Source organism: Bicyclus anynana, chromosome 21 (assembly GCF_947172395.1).
Source record: "Bicyclus anynana chromosome 21, ilBicAnyn1.1, whole genome shotgun sequence".
NCBI lineage: Eukaryota > Metazoa > Arthropoda > Insecta > Lepidoptera > Nymphalidae > Bicyclus > Bicyclus anynana.
Window position 1 is genome coordinate 10,946,474 of NC_069103.1, and position 20,985 is coordinate 10,967,458.

The window sequence follows — 20,985 nt, forward strand, 5'->3', positions numbered from 1 at the left end:
CAAGAGATGGAGAAACAAGAGATATATCTAAAACATTAGGGCGCCAAGATAGCGAGCCAATAGTTGTCAGCTCCCCGTTATTTAATAAGACTAAATTGTTATCATCAATGACCTCAAGAAGATTTCTACCTCTACTGTTAATATCATAACTTCCCCAAACTGTGTGATTAGCATTAAAATCGCCACCAAGTATGAGAGGCTTTGGAATATTTTTAATTAATGAATCTAAAATACTTCTGTTAAAATTAGCACTAGGTGGGCTATAAAAACTAATAATACTTATTTCTTTATCATAAATCTTAATTCCTATGCATATATTTTGATGATCATTGTCACAATAAGTGTTTATATTTGTGTATGATATACTTTTGTGTATAATGATTGCGACACCATTATGTTTGCTGCCTATATCTTTTCTTTCAATATTGTAGCCCCTGATATTCAATTTTTTTTCTGGCTTAAGCCATGTTTCACATATTAAGGCAATGTGAATGTCATGTTCATATAAAAATTGTGTTAAAATATGTTGATTACATAGCAAACTCTGAGCATTCCACTGAACTATGTTAATATAATCCATTATTTTTTGGAAGATGGCTTTTTACTGAATGTTTCAAGGAGAATGTTTTTTATATTATTTGTACTAATTGGATTATTATCTGTTTTTGTTGCTATGATTTTAATGATTGATTCTACTAATAAATTTAAAAAGGTGTCAGACTTGAAAGCATTTTGTAATTGCTTATTTGGATCATTATGTAAGGGTGGAAATGACTTTTCATTGAGTAAATCTGAGTACTTAACAGCTCTCGCCTTTATTTTATTATCGTTGATTTTATTCTTTTTAATGGGACACTCTGCGGAGACTGCTATATGGTTGCCTCCACAATTGCTACATTTAGCATTGGTTTTATCGATAGTACAGTCCTTGAAATTGTGATTTTCTGTGCAAATACTGCATTTTACTGCATTTTTACAATACTTTGCAATATGGTCAAATCTTAGACATTTAAGGCATTGCTTAACAGGAGGTATATAAGGACTTACCTCGTGCCTCCAAGAATCCAAATGAACGTAATCTGGTAGCTGGGTGGCCGCAAAAGTGATTGCTACCGTCCCTGTAGGCTGAAATGTATATTGTTCTGATGACTTAACTCTTGACATTAATCTTCTTACTTGAATTATGTTGCATGTACTAGCTAGTAAATTAAATATTTCCTTATTAGAAAGTGTAAGAGGAACTCCCCTTAGTACACCTGTGACCTCGGTAGCAGATGCCGGGATACTAGGATTTAAGTTCACATGTTTGTGGAATTTTTCATTTTGTATAAATACATTGGCATTATTTGCAATATCAAATACTATACCTACTTTAAATTTATTTATTGTTTTTAGATATTTCACACCGTTAACACAATACTGTCTGATTCCAGACGAAATATTTAGTTTTTCTTTTTCTCCTATGGGTTTTTCGGGATTATTGCTGGTTAAAAATACAATATATTCATTGTTACGTGTATTTTCGAAGTATTTACGTATATAATTGCTGGATTTGAAGGGAGTAAATTTTTCCTGCTCCATTTCACAGTCACTTGAACCGCCACTTGGAGAAGGCGAAGCCTCTTTTTTTCTCTTAAACCTGGAGCCCCCCATGATAAGGGGCTCCCGAAACTTAAAATTTGGTCTAATAAATACTTTAAAACAATTTATCAGAAAATTATTTAAAAAGATGCGCCCACTTAGTTCAAACGTTCCCGCGCTTTTTTCGTGGAGGAATCTACACGGGTTTAATCTCTAAAAACATTCTAGTACGTACACATCTATGTAATTATATTTACTATCCTGGAATCTTAAATCTAGAATGTAGATGGCGCTGCTTCATAAAGATTTCACGTTCTTCGAAGTTCCCAGGGCATGTTTTCGTATACATGCATAACTCCAAATAAAGCACAGACCACAAATGAAGAAATAAAGTTTTCACTTTTCCATAGACTAAAAATATCGCAATTCGCATCATCATTAGACAGCCAAGACAAATTTGTGTCAAAATAACACAGCATGGCTGTATCATTTAAAAAAATTTCGTTCCTCTGAGATCGGATTATTACAAAAATATTTTTAGAATTAGGAATCTAAAATCTTATACAAATAATTTAATTGAGTAGCATACCGTTGTTGTGGTCATTACACTGAACTATTTTTTGTAAGACTCAGTCCAGAAAGGGCGAATTCGCCGCGATTCTCTCGCGCGTATTACGCGCGACCGTTGCATCCACAAAACGCGTATCAACGCGCGAGTATTTGGGGAGGAATTCAGTATGAAACATGGAGTTGAACGTGAACTCGCTCTAGAGTTCGCGCGTTAAGTGGACGCAACAAGGCGTCCTTATTATCTCGACTCGCGCGCAATACTCGCGAATCACGCACGAGTCGAGAGTTTGGCGTAGTGCACGCGATTTACGTACTTATTTTGGATTCGCGCGATGCTTGTGGACGCGATGTATTGATGTCTAGTACTTCGACAACGCGCGTATGAATTCGCGCGATACGATTCGCGACGAATTCGCCCCTTCTGGACAAGGTCTAAGGTAACTGCTAACTGGTTACTGTACTTACATTTTGCCTAGTTCGGACTACTTTAGTATTTTACGAGTTTTAGAGATTTACCGCCCAAAAATAACTGCAAGCAGAGGCGTCCCAAAAACGTCCTTTACGATCTAGACGACGACAAGTTATCGCCGCGTTGCAACGACTTGCGGTACGGACGGCTTCAGTGTGCTCGTGGCGTTCGAGCCGTCCACATCTCTTGTTGTGTAATTCTTTATGGATTACTTGGAATAGGCGGGGAGAGTGACTTGAGTGGAAAAGGGGAGTGTTTGTTAACGGTCAAAGGATCCTTTAACCCTACACACGACGTTCACAAGTGCGTGACTTCATTCAAGGTCATTCTCTGCCATTCTAGGGTCTTATTTTGGTTACAGTTTGATTTGTTAATTAAGTTGTCCTGACAAATGTTGTGAACCTTTGTTCGACATTAGTTTTCTTATTTTTGTAATCACTTTTGAGTCTGCTAATAGACATGACTACCGACAATGCTTTCCAGGCAACATAAACACAAGCTACACAGCGTCTTCGCCGGCGGTCATCCGGACGTGGGTATTTTAAGTTTTAACTCACGAGCTTGAGTTTTTTAACTCACGAACTCACGAGCACTTGGCGTCCGGACTTATTCACTCAGGCAAAGGTTATCCCTTCCTAAACGGCCGAGGTCCGAGTCTCATAGCAGACGCCCTTAGAAAGTCGTTCCGTCCTCTGTCTTTATTTCAGCCTTCGGATCTCCTATGGCGATGCTTCTGCGTTCTCCCAAACTCCCCGGTAACGCCGTAGTGGTTTGAGAGCTAACGGCACTTACTCAAACAGAAAAAAAAAAGTGTATATAATGTGCTATGAAAACGACAAAACATAAGAATACGTCATCACAGTTCCGTATCAAGATTGAAAACATCTAAAAATATTTTCTTAAACACACTATCTGGATAATGAAAACACCTAAGATAACGCCATAACAAAGTAATTATTAGCTGATGCTTTTCGTAATCAACATACGCAATACCTAAATGAAAAAAAACTTATCAAGCAAGAGGTCATACTTAATAGTTATATAGTTTAAACAGTAAACAGACTGCAGTGCGTGCGATTCAGACGCGTTGGTTCATACGAAATTTCAAATTTAAATTCCTAAGTTAATTGAGCTAATTAGTGCTGATGGAACAGTATGCGAACAGGCATTCCGTAAGTATTTAATAATCACTAGATCATTAATAAAATAACTTTAAATTTTGATTTTCTGGTATACGTACAATGCATCCGAATTTCTAAAACTAAACTGCATTTTATCAATATCGGTTCAGTAGTTTAGACGTAAAACTAGCAGAGACACAGACAGCAATATTATATCAAAAGGTAAACAGTATTAATGTTATTGTTTATAATTTTGCTTAATAATTATATAAGATATGAAACTAGTATTTCAGATTTATTGCTTGTTTAAAGTCTAAAACATCAATAATAATTAATCAGAAATAACTAGATTATTTAAATAACATGTCTACCACTTGTAAATCTTCACTACTTATAAAAAATAAAATCGCTTTCTCTGTCCCTATATCCCATATCAGTATTGCACCCATGCGAAGCCAGGGCGGGTAGCTAGTAATTTCAAAATGCGAAATTGACGTACAAAGTTGAAATTTGGCAGGAAGGTAGTTCATAGGTCCGCTAGGAACGGATATTGCGATAGGGCTGGACTAAGGAGGTCTAACGAAGGAGGACGAAGTCGCGGACATCTGCTAGTTATTAATAAATAAGTAAAAGGGCAGTTTTTATTTACCTATATTTTATTATTAATAGGCTTACTGGTCTAAATCGAAGATATCGGCTTTTTTTTCAGTATCATCATCATCATCATCATCATCATCATCATCATCTTCATCATCATCATCATCATCATTAACAGCCGATGGACATCCACTGCTAGACATAGGCCTCTTGTGTGGACCTCCAAACAAATTCGTCTCGAGCTACCAGCATCCAACGAGCGGCTCTATGCAATCCGCTTGCTGTTCTTGTTTCACCTGTGAGGAGTCGACCAACACTGCACTTTCCGGTGCAGGGTATTCCAGCACCTTGGGACCCCAACGTCCATCGGCCCAATATATGCTCGTCCGATTACATTTTTCGTAGCGCATTCAGCAGCTTATTCCCCAAGTCCAGCGTGCTTACCAGTGGCGTAGCTTGCCTTGGAAAGGCCCTGTACTTATCAAAATTACTTAGGAGAAATTTTACTTATTTCCCAACCCAATAGGCGAGTGGAAAATACCAAAAAATCTTTTTATTTTTTGATTTACCCTAACAAAATATTCACTTCAATATCTCAGTTTTTGATTTCTCAGGATTTCTTATAATTTCGCGATAACTCAGGTCTGAAATAACACAAAACATTTCAAGTATTCTGTGACGAAAGAGATTATGAATTATGAACAAAATTTTAAAACTTTAACTTTAAAAATGAAGGACTTTCCATACAAACTTTCAACCACTTCACCCCCTTATTTTTTATTTTAAAGTACGCTATGTTTTGCTCCAAGATCCCAATTACCAAAATTCATCTTGATCGGTTCAGCTGTTTAGCCGTAATAAGGTAACAGACAGACAGACTTACTTTCACGTCTATATCTATACATTATAATAAAATTGGTCAAATTCGTTACCTTGGCATAAAGGATTATTAGCGCCATCTAGAACTTATAATAAAACTGTAACAAGTAAATTTTTTACATTCTGTACATTAAATATATTTTAAAAAATTTTGTCGGGGGGGCATTTTGTAATCGATACTGAAGCTAAAAATATTTTTTTTCGTTTTTTTGTCTGTCTGTCCGTCTTTTTTTGTTATTCGGGCATCACGCTGAAACTACTGAATGAATTCAAATAAAACTTTTGCTCGGTTTAAAACCATAAAATAAAATAAGAAGGGGGTGAAATAGAGGTTGAAAGTTCTATGGAAAGTCTTCATTTTTAGAGTTACAGTTTTAAAAATTTGTTAATAAATCATAAAAAAATACGAAATATAATGTGATTTAAAAATTTTTATATTTCAACCCATAAAGTGGTGAAATAGGGCTTGAAAATTTACATTGATTTCCACGCGATTGAAGTTTGCGGGCGTCCGCTAGTTTATAATATTAACATAGATGTTATATATTTTTGCATTTCGTATTTTAATCAAGACAACAAAGATCAATGTTGCTTTCACACGTAAGGGGCCCATGTAGTCCGGGGGCCCCGTATCATAGATACGTCTGATACGGCGGTAGCTACGCCCCTGGTGCTTTCAGAAGTTATACTTCAACAAAATCAGAAGCATTGCACGTGTAACCATATGGTACGGTTTTGATATAGTTTCTACCATCGATCGTAGATCGTTAGATGGGCCTCAAAGCATCGCGGAATTGTCATTGGTTTCGCACATTGAGTACGTCATCACTCGTAACACATTTCTCTTTATTCATGTTGTGGCTTGTGTTTTTACACTTCTAAAATGAACACGAAGGCATAATTAAGGGATTAAAATATAAAAATAGTAAACATTTTTTTAAGTCCACGTCCAATCACCGCATGCGCTTGTTACGTACTAATATAAGATGCGAGTGCACGTCTTTGGGTAATGACATATAATTGTGCGTTCTTTAGTATGGAGTGGCCCATCTAACGATTTATATCGATGGTTTCTACGATATAATTTATATTTCTAATCTTTCTGAAACCAGCTTTAAGCTGATTTGATAACGACAACGCAATTAGGGAGGCAACCGATACTTATCTATACGTTTCATGATGAAATTACACCTCTGACCTCTCTTATATCAACATCAGGCGATGATATATTAGGTACATATATAAAACATTTTTCAGTATTAGTTAAGTCAGACGCGGGACATGGTGAAACAGGAAACACATAAGAGCTAACAAAATGGTGTTTCAGACGGTCGAATTCGACCCCATGTGTGACAAAGAGCACCCGCAGAGGATATCCTTCGAGGATGTATCCGCTGCATCCTTTAGGATACAAAGTGGGATTACTAAAACGCCTTGCGTGGTAAGTTTGGAATAGATTTTTGGTAATCGATACCTTTAAAAGTGAAACTTTCTAACGCCCACATTTTTTCATCCATGTCGCATAAGTAGCTTTAGATTTAAGATTCTAATGTAGCTGAATATCTTTAAAAAAATCATTTATAAATATATCAATTTGTTTGCAACCAGTATTCTTGCCACCATTCCACGTGGGCATGATTTGTATAGTTATTAGGATAAGGGTTAGCTTAAGTTCCTTAATGTATTATTTCTCAATAAAAAAAATGAAATAAATAATATTTAGGTACCTACAGTAAAACTAAAATGAAGTTATGAATAATTAAATTTAAAAAAGTTAATTAATTTATAATAAATAAATATAAATTAATTCACAGAAATCTCACATGTCCTCCAAATATGGTATGGATATTTACCTCAAGAATGACTTCCTTCAGCACACCGGTAGGTCAGTATTAAAATAAAATTATTACCAATTCCACATTATACCTATACGTTACAAAAACAATTTATGAAAAAAAAATATGTATTTTGTAATATTTTTTCTAATTGTTCTACTTTTACAGTTTCAAAGACAGAGGAGCTCGTAACGCATTACTCCTGCTGTCACCGGAGAATAAGGCGCGAGGAGTGATATCGGCATCTCTGGGCAACCACTCACAAGCTCTGAGCTATCACGCCAACCAGCTCAAGATCCCCGTGTCCGTGGTGATGCCCAACGTAGCTCCAATTATGAAGATTCAGAACTGTCGCTCCTATGGTGCCAATGTCATAGTTCACGGCCATGACATGAAAGAAGCCAAGTATCACGCCATGTCTTTGGCTAAGGAAAAGGGACTCACGTATATAAATGGGTAAATAAAAATTGAAACACCTCCCTTATAAGATTTTAAATAGGTTCTCGTAAGTGATAATTAATTCGAGATAAAAGAAACTATTTAGAGGAAATCATCATCCATCGCAGAATTCATGTAGATATTGAAGATTAAGGCGCTGTGTACAGATAAATCAGGCTGAATGAACGCGGCTGTCTGTAAAATCTATAACTAATATAATTTTGAATAAATTTGTGGTTGTAAAAGGTCGTCTTTCTGACCTGATGGTAGGTATTTATAAATAACTTTACTTGATAGAAAATAATTGCGAAATTGTCTCTGAAAATACTTAAAACACCTTTTATCTCAGATAAAGCTGAAGTACCAAAATTTTGCCTAATCGCCGGAGCCGTGCAAACGCGTACGACCATATGCGTGGTAGGCGTAGAAATTAACACTAGTTTAGACTAGCGTTATTTTAACTGCTCTATAAAATTTAAAATTTTATTAAATCTAAATCTAATCCAAATGATTATAAGATAAAGGTGACTTAATATGAAATATCGAAAACCACTTGACATACCTACTAAGATGAAATTTGGCAGAGAGGTAGATTGACTTCCTCTAAAAATGGAATTCGCGACGGGGCCGAATTAAAGAGGGCGGACGAAGTCGTGAGCGTTAAGAAATCAAGTCCTTAATCACCAGAGACTTAGCTTCGTGGTAGCTCCGAATTCCGAAAATAGCAGTCCATGGCACGAGAAGGTATCGGTAAATACAAACTTTTAGCTTTTGTAAAATCACTGACCATCACAGGCCTGGTTCTTTTCTAGTTATGATTAATTTGTAAGCTTGTACAATCAGCTACGACCATCCCCACATCATGGCCGGACAGGGCACCGTGGGACTGGAGATTCTGGAGCAGGTGCCCGACGTGCACGCGGTGCTGGTGCCGGTGGGCGGCGGCGGGCTGGTGGCTGGCGTGGCCACCGCCATCAAACATCTACAGCCGCACGTGCTTATCTACGTAAGTGATAGTGATACCAATAGACGACACTTTATTAAAGTACAGGGGCCTTAGTCATCTGTGATGTGGCACAAATCTCTTTCTACAATCGTTAAAATAACCTTAAAATGAATATTTTACGGAAGTTGAAATGTTACAGGATGTTTCAAAATCAATTTGTCATTTATTATATTTTTTTACCTACAGTCTTTTTACCCGACTGCGAGAAGGGTTATGTTTTTCGCGCGTATCTTGTATGTATGTATGTATTGTATGTATGTATGTATGTATGTAATATTCTTTATTACCTCATATCTTCCAAACCACTGAACGGATTTACATAATTAGGATATCGTTAGTTTTGTCTCAATAACCCAAGTCTTACTATATAGGTGAAATTAAAAAAAAATAACAAGACGTCTGTGAGACGCTATAGACTCGAGGTCGACTGTTTTCTAATTGCTTTCTACACTTCTGGACTGAGCTTGTTTTTTTTCTTTTCAGTTTTTTTATACTTTATGCAGTCGGGTTTTTTTATTTGTTTAATTAATTTATTTTTAAAATTTTTAAATAATATTATCTAAAATATAAAAACTTGAAGAAATGTATTGGCTGTTATTTTTGTGGCAGGGTGTTGAAACAGAAAAATGTCCGAGCATGAAGATGGCCATAAAGAACGAGGAGCCGTTCAGTGTGGATATACGCTCGACCCTCGCTGATGGTCTCGCAGTACCCACTGTCGGGTACAATGCTTTCCTCACTGTCAAACCGCTCATTGATCAAATGGTAAGCCTTTTTTGTTTTATCAGATAAAGAAAGGCAATATTTACTTTGTAGACACTCAGTTATCCTGATTAATTTTCATACATTATTTCATTATTCTTACACAGAAAATAAAATGTAACAATGAATTATTTAGTCAGTCCCTTGACCACGTAACTAGCGGACTGTTTTTTACAGAAAACTAAGAAAAACCCTTATTTACATGTAATCTTGAGAAAATAAAACCTAAAATTGCTACAGACTTCGCGCGAAAATCCATGGCGTTGTTCCGGTAATTGAACCAAATAGATGAAAATAAATTCAAAAATTTCGTTCTTTTTTTATCGATTTAATTACCAACCAATGTATTTTAATAAAATGTTTTGTCTGTACTGTAATAAAATTACCTACCAAAAATTAAATAGAGACAGTTTCTACTCAATTAGTAGGTATAAAATATAGATACCTATAGTGTAGTTTGTTTTTGACAGATTACAGTTAATGAAGATTGGATTGCACGCGCTATTCTCCACCTTGTGGAGCAAGAGAAGTACGTCGTGGAAGGTGGAGGCGCAGTCGGAGTAGCTGCTATCATGGCCGGCCTCGTGCCTGAACTTGCTGGCAAAAAGTATGTATTGTAGTATATCTATAGCTATAAAATGAGCAATTATTAGTCTTGACTGATTGACAAACCTTCAGTAGTTTAAGCATTTACACACAAAATGGAATTTTAATTTGTACTTACACGTAAACTGGTTTAGCAACATACTGCAATAATATTAGAAAGTGTGTACGTACTTAAAGATATTCTATTTTTAAAAGACGGTTCGACTAGACTGTAGACAGGTGTGTTTGTGTGTGAACCTGAAGGAGTATTATGAAAACAGAAAGATGTTTATAATTTTTCATCTGTCTATGAGTGTTTTGTAAACTATTTGGCAAACGGATCTCGTCACATGCCTCCCCCTTGCCACGAATGCCAGGAGATATAATGAGGAGAAGAGGAGAAACAAAAAAGCTGAGAAGAGGAAGAGAGAAAATTCGCAAGAAGATGGAAAGCAATGCATTGCGATTCTGTGCCAACATTGGAGTTTAGAGGAGATCATTTTAGTAAGTCCATGTCAGACATGGACTGTAAAAAAATGCTCTACATCTAAAGGCAAACCGTCTTACAAAAGTAGAACAACTGTAATTAAATAAACACTAGCAGTATACACTTTTCAATAATTTATGTGATTTACGTATTGCTATGGTCATATTTTATCATTAAGCAAGGACAAGGGAGTGGTACTGCTACTTGTTATAATATGTACTCATATGACTTTTTTTACCTATGCAGGGTCGTATGCATTCTATCCGGTGGTAACATTGACACGACGATTCTGGGTCGCTGTTTAGAGAGGGGTCTCGCCGCGGAACACAGGCTGGTCAAGTTCAAAGTGACTGTCAGCGACCGGCCCGGTGGTATTGCAGAGCTTTGCAAACTCATCGCTAGCATTGGTGTCTCTATCAAGGATATAATGCAGGAGCGCGCATGGGTCTTTGGCGATATTTTCAGTGTTCGTGTGAGTAATTCTATTTTATAACTAACAAATAAATAATAGATACCTATTCTAAGATTCTGTTGAAACGTCTAAAACAGAAATTTGACAAAGTTTATCTTTGGAAGTCTACTAATTTTTATTTCCTAGATGAATGATTATGATCTTTAATTAAATTATACTTTTCAGGTAAAAGTGGTATGCGAGACACGAGGACCTGAGCACTTAGAGCAACTCCGCGGTATTATAACTAGCACATACAAAGAATGGTACTTCGCCCGCGAGTGGGACGAAACTGATCGCAGACAGAGCACATGTTCGATTGATGACGTTTCGCACTAATCGTTATAATCTAGTTTCTAAAATATTGTATACACTTATTCTTCACTAGTAGATAATCGCAACTTTGTCAGTATGAAAATTATGTGTTTCCTGTAAGATAAACGCTTATTAGTGGTCATTCAAATTTACGATTAACGTAACATCAATAAGATCTAGACCATTAGGTCTAAGAAAGAAAGACAAAATGTTGATCCATAATATCGACCTCTATTTCGTTGTATTGGAACGAAAGCGAGGGAACTAACCATGAAATCAAATGAATATGAATAAATTTACAATATTGTTGCGTTATAAGTACTGTGATATTTTAATTAACGAGGCTAAATTAAAAGATTATATTTTGTGAATTTCATTTAATTTCCCTTTTTGTAATTTTGAAGGATTTTGAAACATGCTGTATATATCATAACACAAATAATAATTAAAATGCGGTGTAATGAAATGGAATTCGATTTTCATATTTTACAAACACTTCAGCGTCTGTTAACAAAGCCTTATTTTATAAGTTCTAAATTTAGAATATAAAATACTTGACGTTTCACTGACACAACTAAAGTCATCTAAAATCAACATTAATAATGTAAATTAAGATGTTCATCTAAAAAATATAATAATTCAATATGAAAAATTTGTAGTGATTTAATGATTTGAAAATTCGTTCCAATATTAGCGGAGTGTTTTGAAAAATGGCAAATGTAAGATATACAATATTTTCTTTACTAAGTTCACTTAAGAATTCAACAGGAAAGATGCACAAAGGCAACATTACGTACCCTAAGGGCTCGATTTACCCCTATGACGACCCCGCACCGGCAAGCGCTTGGTTGATCGACCCCCACCAAGTGCTGAAAATGCGATAAGGTATACTTATTACAAGAGAGCCGTGATAGCCCAGTGGATATGACCTCTACCTTGCATTCCGAGGGTGTCGGTTCGTATCCGGTCCGGGGTCATGCACCTCCAACTATGTACCTATTCAGTTAATATGTGAATTTTAGGAAATATCACGTATCTCAAACGGTGAAGGAGAAACATCGTGATGAAACCTGCATACATGAGTATTTTTAACCAACTTCCAAAAAGGAGGAGGTTCTACGTTCGGCTGTATGTATGTTTTTTCTTAATTATCTATGTGTGTAAAGTCTGCCAATCCGCAATGAACCAGCGTGGTGGACTATTAGCCTAATCCATCTCATTCTCTCAACAGTAAGCCGAATATGAATTGTTAGTGATGATGATGAAATAAATTGAATTTCTGCTATAATTTTAGAAGCAGGACGTTGAGTATGACGAATACTGTGATCCAGACAATCCTAGGAAAATTCATTATGACGACATATTAGCAGCTTCGCGCCGTATCGCGGGGACGGTTGTTAAAACACCATGCACGGTACTATTGCATTACACTATAAAGTACTATCTATACTAATATTGCAATATACTTTATAGTAGTATCTATAATAATATTATAAAACTGAAGAGTTTGTTTGTTTGCTTGAACGCGCTAATCGAAGAAACTACTGGTCCGGTTGAAAAACCCCATTTATCTAGGAAGGCTATAATCTTCTATACTTATAATAAATCTGTAGAGAGGTCAATTCTGTACATGAAATATATTTCCAAAAGAACTTTCAGGGGGTGATTAGTGATCAATACTAATGCCAAAAATGCCTTTCAGTCTGTCTGTCTGTCTGTCTGTCTGTCTGTATGTTCGTTATAGAAACAAAAACTACTCGACGGATTTTAACGAAACTTTATATTCAGCACCGGCCCGAGGTAAATTTTAGAATGGAGCGAGATCCAACTATGGCGCCTTTCCTGTTTGCTCCTAACATTATATACTAGGGACGTTTGAAAAGTGCGTAGCCTAACGTATATTGGAATGTCATACATTTTTAACCGACTTCACAAAAAGGAGGAGGTGTCTCAATTCGACCGTTCGTTTTCGATTCAAGCCGTTTAAATCATAAAGATTTTAACTGGATTTTCAAACACTTCTTTCAGATACGGCTTTAATTAACACAGCACTAACTTGGTACCGCCTTCAAACTGATCAGAATACGAGAAATAAATTTCTTTATACATACACATTACACATATACACATACATACGAGAAATAAATTTCTTTTGGATCTTGTCTTTACCATTTCGGCGCCCCCTAGGATTTGGCGCCTGGAGCGACCGCTCCGTTCGCCGTATGGACGGTCCGGCCCTGTTTATATTATATATTTATATTTTAGGTTATAGTATACTTTTCATCACACTATGATCAATAGGAGCATAGCAGTGAAGAGAAATGTTGGGAAAACGGGAGAAGTTACTCCATTTTTTAACCTTCCGTCGCGTGGTAGGGTAGGGGTAGGGTAGAGTTAAGATAGGAGTAGAGTAGGTATAGGGTAGGGGTAGAATAGGGGTAGGGTAGGGCCGTAGAGGTAGGGTTGAGTCCCTACTCATCCCCTGTATGGTAGGATAGCTGTAGAGTGGGAGTAGGGTAGGGTAGGGTACGGGTTTCACGCGTACAAAGTCGCGGGTGTCCGCTAGTCTATAATATTACCCCGTATTCCTATGGGAATGGAAACCACGCGGGTGAAATCGCGCGACGTCAGCTAGTAGTAGATAAATCATAAAGTAGTAAGTTGATAATTATTACTATTAGCACAGAAAACATATTATGTCTATTAGCACTTTTAATTGTGACCCATATTCTCTTTCGTCATCCAACTCATAGAATACAATTACTCACGATCCAACTAGTCGGAAAAGACTATAGAAGAATAGACTATATTAGAAGCGGGTATACTTTACACCAAAAGAGCTTTGCTTACCGAGAGGTCAATGTACTTTATTGCCAGCTCTTTTGGTACAGAGTATATAACCACGACCTCTGGTCTCTGTGATAAATCCGGCCATTTACTGCTTCAAACTAATTACAGGCACGAGTATCACTTAATATAATTTAATTAGATTTGACATTATTTTCATGAAACTTTCTTTACAGAAAGCTCACATATCCGATACGCTAGGTATGGAAATATATTTGAAACAAGAATTTATGCAATATACAGGATGGTTAGTAAAAAATAATGCAATTTAATTTTAATTCATATTAATATATAAATTGAAAAATAGTTCAGTAGTTACAGAAAGTGTGCCCTACAGCACCACAAACTTTACCTCTTTATAATATTAGTATATAGTAAAGATAAGTAGAAAAGCCATGTACCTACTTACGTACCAAGCACTTAAAAGTTTGAAATCCGGGGGACATTCATGAATGAGATAAGTAGAAAAGCCATGTACCTACTTACGTACCAACCATTTAAAAGTTTGAAATCCGGGGGATATTCATGAATGAGATAAGTAGAAAAGCCATGTACCTACTTACGTACCAATCACTTAAAAGTTTGAAATCCAGGGGACATTCATGAATGATATAAGTAGAAAAGCCATGTACCTACTTACGTACCAAGCACTTAAAAGTTTGAAATCCGGGGACATCCATGAATGAGATAAGTAGAAAAGCCATGTACCTACTTACGTACCAAGTACTTGAAAGTTTGAAATCCAGGGGACATTCATGAATGAATGGGGACATTGTAGAAGAACGACTATAGTTTGGAACTTCTTTCCAATTGAAAAATAGATAGACGCCGATATCTTCGGACTGTCTTACCACATTTGTAAGCACCATCTCGATCACATCAGCTTTCATACAAAAAATTCGCACTATAATCGGTTTATTCGTAAAGCTACGATGCCATACACAGAGAAACATAAACATATAGACTCGTAAAAATTCAAACACCCCTTATACCTCTATGGTTAAAATTAATAAATCCAAATGAGAGTGACCTAGATACTAATGTTTTTTTATAGTTTCAAGGAGCGTGGTGTACGAAACACGTTACTCCTCCTGACTGAAGAACAAAAAAAGATCGGTGTAATAACAGCTTCCACCGGCAACCACGGTTTGTCTATGAGTTACCACACAACACAGATGGGGATTCCCTGCATAGTAGTGATGCCGACACGCGCGCCCATCACTAAACTCACCAAATGTCAGTCGTATGGCGCGAAAACTTTACTACACGGAGAAAATATGGCAGAAGCGAAACATTATGCCATGGGTTTGGCAAAGGAGAAAAAGTTATACTATGTTAATGGGTTGGTACTCGTATTAAGAAATTCGTAAGATTATTAGTTTGTGTATTTATAGAGATAAATATCTATTTATGGTTGCAATGTTCAGGAAAATAAGGATTAAGGCGCACTGATTCCTTGTAGTTAGTTCAGCTACAGATAAGGTTCGAATCAAGGGCCAACAAAAAAAAAAAAGTTTCTTTCAAAAAAGTTTTTGAAAGAAAAATCTCATGAAATAACAATTGGTAAAAATAAAGCCAACAAAATAAATTCTTTAAAGAAAAATCTAATATTAGGTTTAATTAAATTTTAACTCATTACTACGACTTTCAAAGGTGGTCTCGATTCTAAGGTGGCCTGTAATGAAAGTTATGATTATCATCATCATCAGCCGATAGCCACTGCAGGACATAGGCCTTATTTAGGGACTTCCACTCCAATCATCACAATCCTGAGTCACCGGCATCCAGCGAATCCCTGCGACTCGCTTGATGTCGTCAGTCCACCTGTTGTTGGGTTGGGGTCGACCAACACTGCGCTGTGCAGGGTCGCCATTCCACCACCTTGGTATCCCAACGTTCATCGAATCTTCGAAAGAATAAAGCGAAAGTACCTAAATGCTACGTCACTGCCGAGTCTTTGTCTAGCATAGGTTCAAGCTAATAAGCCGTTATTTGGCAGATATGATCATCCCAACGTTATAGAAGGGCAAGGCACTATAGGAATAGAGATAATAGAACAAGTGCCAGACCTAGATGCCGTGATAGTGCCAGTTGGTGGAGGCAGTATACTGACTGGTATCGCCGTTGCGGTCAAACATCTCAAGCCGGACACTCAAATATATGTAAGCACAGTAGAATTTCAATTAGTAGGTACAAAAATCGGACGTAATATTTCTTACATACTTAGAGTATAGTAGATAGGTACTGATATTATAGAGACCTTTGTGCCAAAACTCGTCTACTACCAAAGTACTTCCGTCATGCTTAATTCTGCTGGCAATCAACAGTAGAGCAGCATTGATATCAATACTCTGAGTGTCGGATTGAAATTAAAGGCACACGAGGCTTATACTCACGTTATACTGTTCCCCAAGTTAACAGCCGATGGCAGCGGACTGGCATGTCGCGCAAAGTCTTCTGTTATGAGGAGATCTAAATTGGGACATCTGTTTTAATACACCCTCTACAATTTTAAGTTTACTGAAAGTCCTCCTATATTTTTTTTAAATTTGCCATCGATTCAGCCTATACTTTCAATAGGCAAACTCTAGTAAGTACGTAGTGACATTAGAAAGGTGGTTGGTATGTAATATTTTTGTACAAATAATCAAATCATCATTCAGGGTATTCAAACAGAAAAGGCTTACAGTATGGTTGAAGCGTTGAAAAGAGGCGAACGTGTGAAAATAAATATAGAAGCCACTATAGCGGACGGACTCGCAGTAAACTTGGCTGGAGTCAACACGTTTTACAATTTGAAAAATGCCGGAATATTGGATAAGATGGTAAGGAACTTATACAGATGTTATGTTCATAAAAAATGAGTAGAAAAGATTGTTTTATTCAATGAGAAGTCAGCTTTTGACTGCGATCTCACCTGATGTTAAGTGAAGATGTTATAGTTATATCTACCCTCTATACCCTTTTCTGCAAGGCATCGCACCGGAACGCTAAGTTGCTTGGCGGTACGTCTGTGCCGGTAGGGTAGTAAGCCACGGCCGATGCCTACCACCAGACAAGGCCTGAACCAATTTAGAATCTCCTAAACTGATATGGAGGGTCAGAGGTCATCAAAGGTCACACAGCAGGCAATGGAACGAGCTTTGCTCGGAGTATCTCTGCGTGATCGAACTAGAAAAGAGAAGATCCGCAAAGAACCAAAGTCACCGACATAACTCAACTAGTTACTGAAATGGCCATGCGCCGAGCACGTAGTTCGAAGAGCCGATGAACCTTGGTGTCCTAAGGTGCTGGGATGGTGGTCGACCACCCAACAGGTGGACTGACGACATCAAACGAGCCGCAGGGCGGCGCTGGATGCAGGTGGCTTAGGATCTTGATGTTTGGAAGTCCCTACAAAAGACCTATGTCCGGCTGTGAGTATTTAGAATGTAAAAATAAATAAATGATTTTTGTATAAAGGTCATTGTAAAAGAAGATTGGGTAGCACGAGCCATCATGCATCTCGTCGAAAATGAAAGATATGTTGTGGAAGGCGCTGCAGCTGTTACCATTGCAGCTCTAATGGCAGGACTGTTTCCCAATCTTAAGGGTAAAAAGTGAGTTCTTAGGTTCATATGCCATAATTATACCTACTAATCATATGTGACAATGAGCGGGAACATGTGGCGTGGTAAAAGCTAAATGTTAATCAGTTCATGCTCCTACCTTAGATAAACATGGTAGGCAAGGGCAAATAGGGTTGAGGTTATGGTGCCTTTGGGAGTTATCAGGTTAGACCAGACCCTTAATCATTCGTATGCAGCGCTTTTTTTTCGATATTTTCTGCGGGACAATACAACAAATCAAATCAAGATAATGAGTGATTAACTAGAAAACAAAAATCGTACAACGAGTTATCGTTATCAGTCTAGTTTAACGGTCTACCACAGAGGAAATAGGTATGGAGCTTAGATCACCATGCTGCTCCAGTGAAGGTTGGTGGGATTAGAGTGATAATGTTAAATTAACAGCCACTATCCGATGTTAATGTGCTCTCACCGTGTAACACCACCAACTTCCCAACTCATTGCTAGAATTTTAACTGAAAATAACTTATAAGAAAGAAAAGCTCAGTATATATTCCATGGCCCGACCCGGGATTCGAACCTAGGACCTCATGATCCGAAGCCGCACAGGCTATGGACCAATGAGGCAACGAGTTCTAGATTAAAATGGAGACAAAAGAACCAAAGCCACTGACATAGCTTACTGTGCCATAGCAATGGGCCGGCCACATAGTTCGGAGAGCCAATGGACGTTGGGATTCCAAGGTGCTGGAATAGCGACCCCGCACCGGAAAGAGCAGTGTCGGTGGACCTCCAACTAGGTGGACTGAAGAACTCAAACGTGTTGCAGCGAGCCGCTGAATGCTGTCCAACAGTGGACGTCCATCGGCTGCTAATGATGATGATGATGATTGTTAATGATGCATATTATATTTATGCATGTACGTTTATGCAGAGTTGTGTGCATTCTGTCCGGGGGTAACATCGACACGACGATTCTGGCGCGCGCGCTGGAGCGAGGCATGGCGGCGGAGGGACGACTGGTGAAGTTCAAGGTTTATACTTTTGTTTTATTTTCATGTACATTCCTTTAATCAGCAAATTGTTATTTCAATCCTTTTAATTGTAAAGTTCAATTCATACACTACATATGGTAAAATGTATATGACCCAACGTTGTATTTACATCATATCTAAGAGTACGTTTACAGGAATAAAATTATGTTAGCGACATTGACCTCATAATAATAAGAGATCGGTGATTAGCGACGCAAATTATTATTCCTATTTAAAAAGGAAGTCCCGGCAATATTCGTATAAGTGGACCTAATCATTACTGTTTAAAGTTCACTTTTTGAGAGAAAGAGGTTCAAATCCTTATTCATGTTTTTAGATACCTATGGCCGATATTCTATTGTAATAAGGAAAGACTAAGCTGACCGGGCAACTAAGGGAACGTTATTGTTCATAGGGAACTGTAATTTTGACTGGTACTTGAACCACTGAGTTCAGTCCGTTAACCGTTAGTCATTATCCAACTGTCTACATCCCTTGCGTCCCGAAAAGCTCACTTTCGCCGATTATTTCTGTTTTTGTTAAAGTGCGCACACGATAAGTTTGCGCGTGGCCAAAATCAAGAACTAATCAAACTCTGGGCGGGTAAAAGAGATCGCGGTAAAGATAACATCAAGAGCGACACCAGTCGCGTGCGGACGACGTTATCTTGCGCGCACTCTACGTCCTTTACAATATAATTAATTCATTGAAGGTGACAGTGAGTGACCGGCCCGGCGGCATGGCCGACATGTGCGCCATGCTGGCCAACACCGGCGTCACGCTGCGGGACTGCATCCCGGAGCGCGCCTGGGTGAAGGGAGACGTGTTCAGCGTTGAGGTTACTTCCACTTTTTTTTGCGCATCTGTCCTTGTGAAGACGGACTAGTGTTTTTTAGGGTTGCGTACCCAATAAATAAAACGGGACCTTGTAATTCCGCTGCCTATCTATCTGCCACCAGGTGCTATATCTCGTAAACCGTAGCCGCTTTAACAACAATGATGGAGCAAATTATCCCTCCCCAATCATAGATATCTAGTCTTAATGTGAAAACTGCGGCTATTCGAAGTAAATACTAGTATTTACTTCGAAAAAATATAGGTACATCATCAACATAGGTACATCGGGTTTACGCGGTATACCTAGTTATATCGCGTAAACCCGGCTTAAGTGTATGTTTAAAATCGAACACTACAAAAAATGTGCCGTGTGATCCTATAGCAGCGTTTCCCATCAGGTGGGTCGCGGGGTCACCCGGTCGCCAAAAAAAAAACCGGGACGCGGCATTGTGGAGGCAATGCTGCGACTTTAAATAAGTACTAGAAGATAGTCGATTTTATTTCTTGACTAATGAGACAATAGTGATATCTCGACGGGCGGATTGTAGGTATCGGCGGTCCAAAAACTTAAGTGGGTCACGAAGGAGGAGTATAATATTTACCGGGTCACAGTAGATTAAAGTTTGGGAAACGCTGACCTTACAATTCCATTTAGAACCATAAGCGTATATAGCGGGTGGGCCGGGTGGGCCGGGCCCACCCTAGAATGGTCCAGTGCCCACTCTAGAATTCTGGGCTACCGATTTAAAATTCTATAATGAACGCCAAAATACAAAATATACAAAGAAAAATCAATAAAATCAGTCGCCCCCTTTCAGACGCCAGCGTCCACAAACATTGTAAACGACATTTCTATAATGAGTGTCGACTCTGTTCAGGGGTATGTCAGTAGTAGGTAGAATGTTTATAGTAAGACGCTTATCTACTAAAATCTTTGTTTTAGATGAAAGTGATTGTCGAAACTAGAGGATGGGAACACACCAAAGAGCTCGTAGAAATTGTGAAAAAGCGGTACAAAGACTGTTACTTCCCAGAGATGTCCGAACACCCAGACAAAGTGCCCGGAGCTAAGCGTGGTCCATGTTTAGCCCCGAATCCCGTATGCATGCAGAAATGAAACATCTCGTATTTTTCTATGTAAATAAAACTTATTTTGGTATCTACTTTGCCTATGGTTGTATTCCACAAAATAAATAGTCCGTATACGTTTATGGTGTTGTCATTTTGCAATCTGAAATCTTAATATTAATTAAAGAGGTATGAGTTTGTAATGGGTAATCTTAAACCTTCTCTGGATCTACTAAACCTTTACTAAACCAATTTTTAAAATTGGTTTAATAAAAATATATATATTTTACCAATAGAAAGCCACGCATTTTTTAGTGTCTTAAGCATATAATTTTAGGTACTTGTACCGACTCTTAAATCCTAAGCTATAATATTTTATCCCCGTATTCCCACTGGAATAATGAAACCCATAGATTTTTAGATTTCACTGTTGAGCACGAGGCTCCTCTGAGAATGAGAGGGGTTAGGCCAATAGTCTACCACGCTGGCCCAATGCGGATTGGCAAACTTCACACACGCAGACAATTAAGATAT

At 37.8% G+C, this 20,985-nt stretch overlaps 2 protein-coding genes across 2 annotated transcripts; both read left to right on the plus strand.

Moving 5' to 3' along the window:
• The first annotated feature begins 3,645 nt into the window (after nt 1-3,645).
• Nucleotides 3,646-11,468, plus strand: LOC112043531 (L-threonine ammonia-lyase). The gene is made up of 9 exons (XM_024078994.2): nt 3,646-3,792; nt 6,545-6,658; nt 7,032-7,102; nt 7,221-7,508; nt 8,334-8,496; nt 9,106-9,261; nt 9,729-9,865; nt 10,577-10,802; nt 10,968-11,468. The coding sequence occupies exons 1-9, from the start codon at nt 3,766-3,768 to the stop codon at nt 11,118-11,120; spliced, it is 1,335 nt and encodes a 444-aa protein (XP_023934762.2). The 5' UTR covers nt 3,646-3,765; the 3' UTR covers nt 11,121-11,468.
• A 338-nt stretch (nt 11,469-11,806) lies between these two features.
• On the plus strand, nt 11,807-20,578 carry LOC112043530 (L-threonine ammonia-lyase-like). The gene is made up of 10 exons (XM_052888190.1): nt 11,807-11,815; nt 12,391-12,510; nt 14,120-14,190; nt 14,998-15,285; nt 15,943-16,105; nt 16,607-16,768; nt 17,406-17,542; nt 18,447-18,546; nt 19,259-19,384; nt 20,327-20,578. Exons 1-10 carry the CDS (start codon nt 11,807-11,809, stop codon nt 20,498-20,500), a joined length of 1,350 nt encoding a protein of 449 aa, XP_052744150.1. The 3' UTR covers nt 20,501-20,578.
• Nucleotides 20,579-20,985: the final 407 nt, after the last annotated feature.

Coding starts and splice junctions, on each gene's coding strand:
- LOC112043530 (XM_052888190.1), top strand. Junction 14,191..14,997: donor TTTATGCAATATACAGGATG/GTTAGTAAAAAA, acceptor GTTTTTTTATAG/TTTCAAGGAGCGTGGTGTAC. Junction 19,385..20,326: donor GAGACGTGTTCAGCGTTGAG/GTTACTTCCACT, acceptor TCTTTGTTTTAG/ATGAAAGTGATTGTCGAAAC.
- LOC112043531 (XM_024078994.2), top strand. CDS start 3,766: ATGGAACAGTATGCGAACAGGCATTCC. Junction 7,103..7,220: donor TTCCTTCAGCACACCGGTAG/GTCAGTATTAAA, acceptor CTACTTTTACAG/TTTCAAAGACAGAGGAGCTC. Junction 8,497..9,105: donor AGCCGCACGTGCTTATCTAC/GTAAGTGATAGT, acceptor TTTTTGTGGCAG/GGTGTTGAAACAGAAAAATG.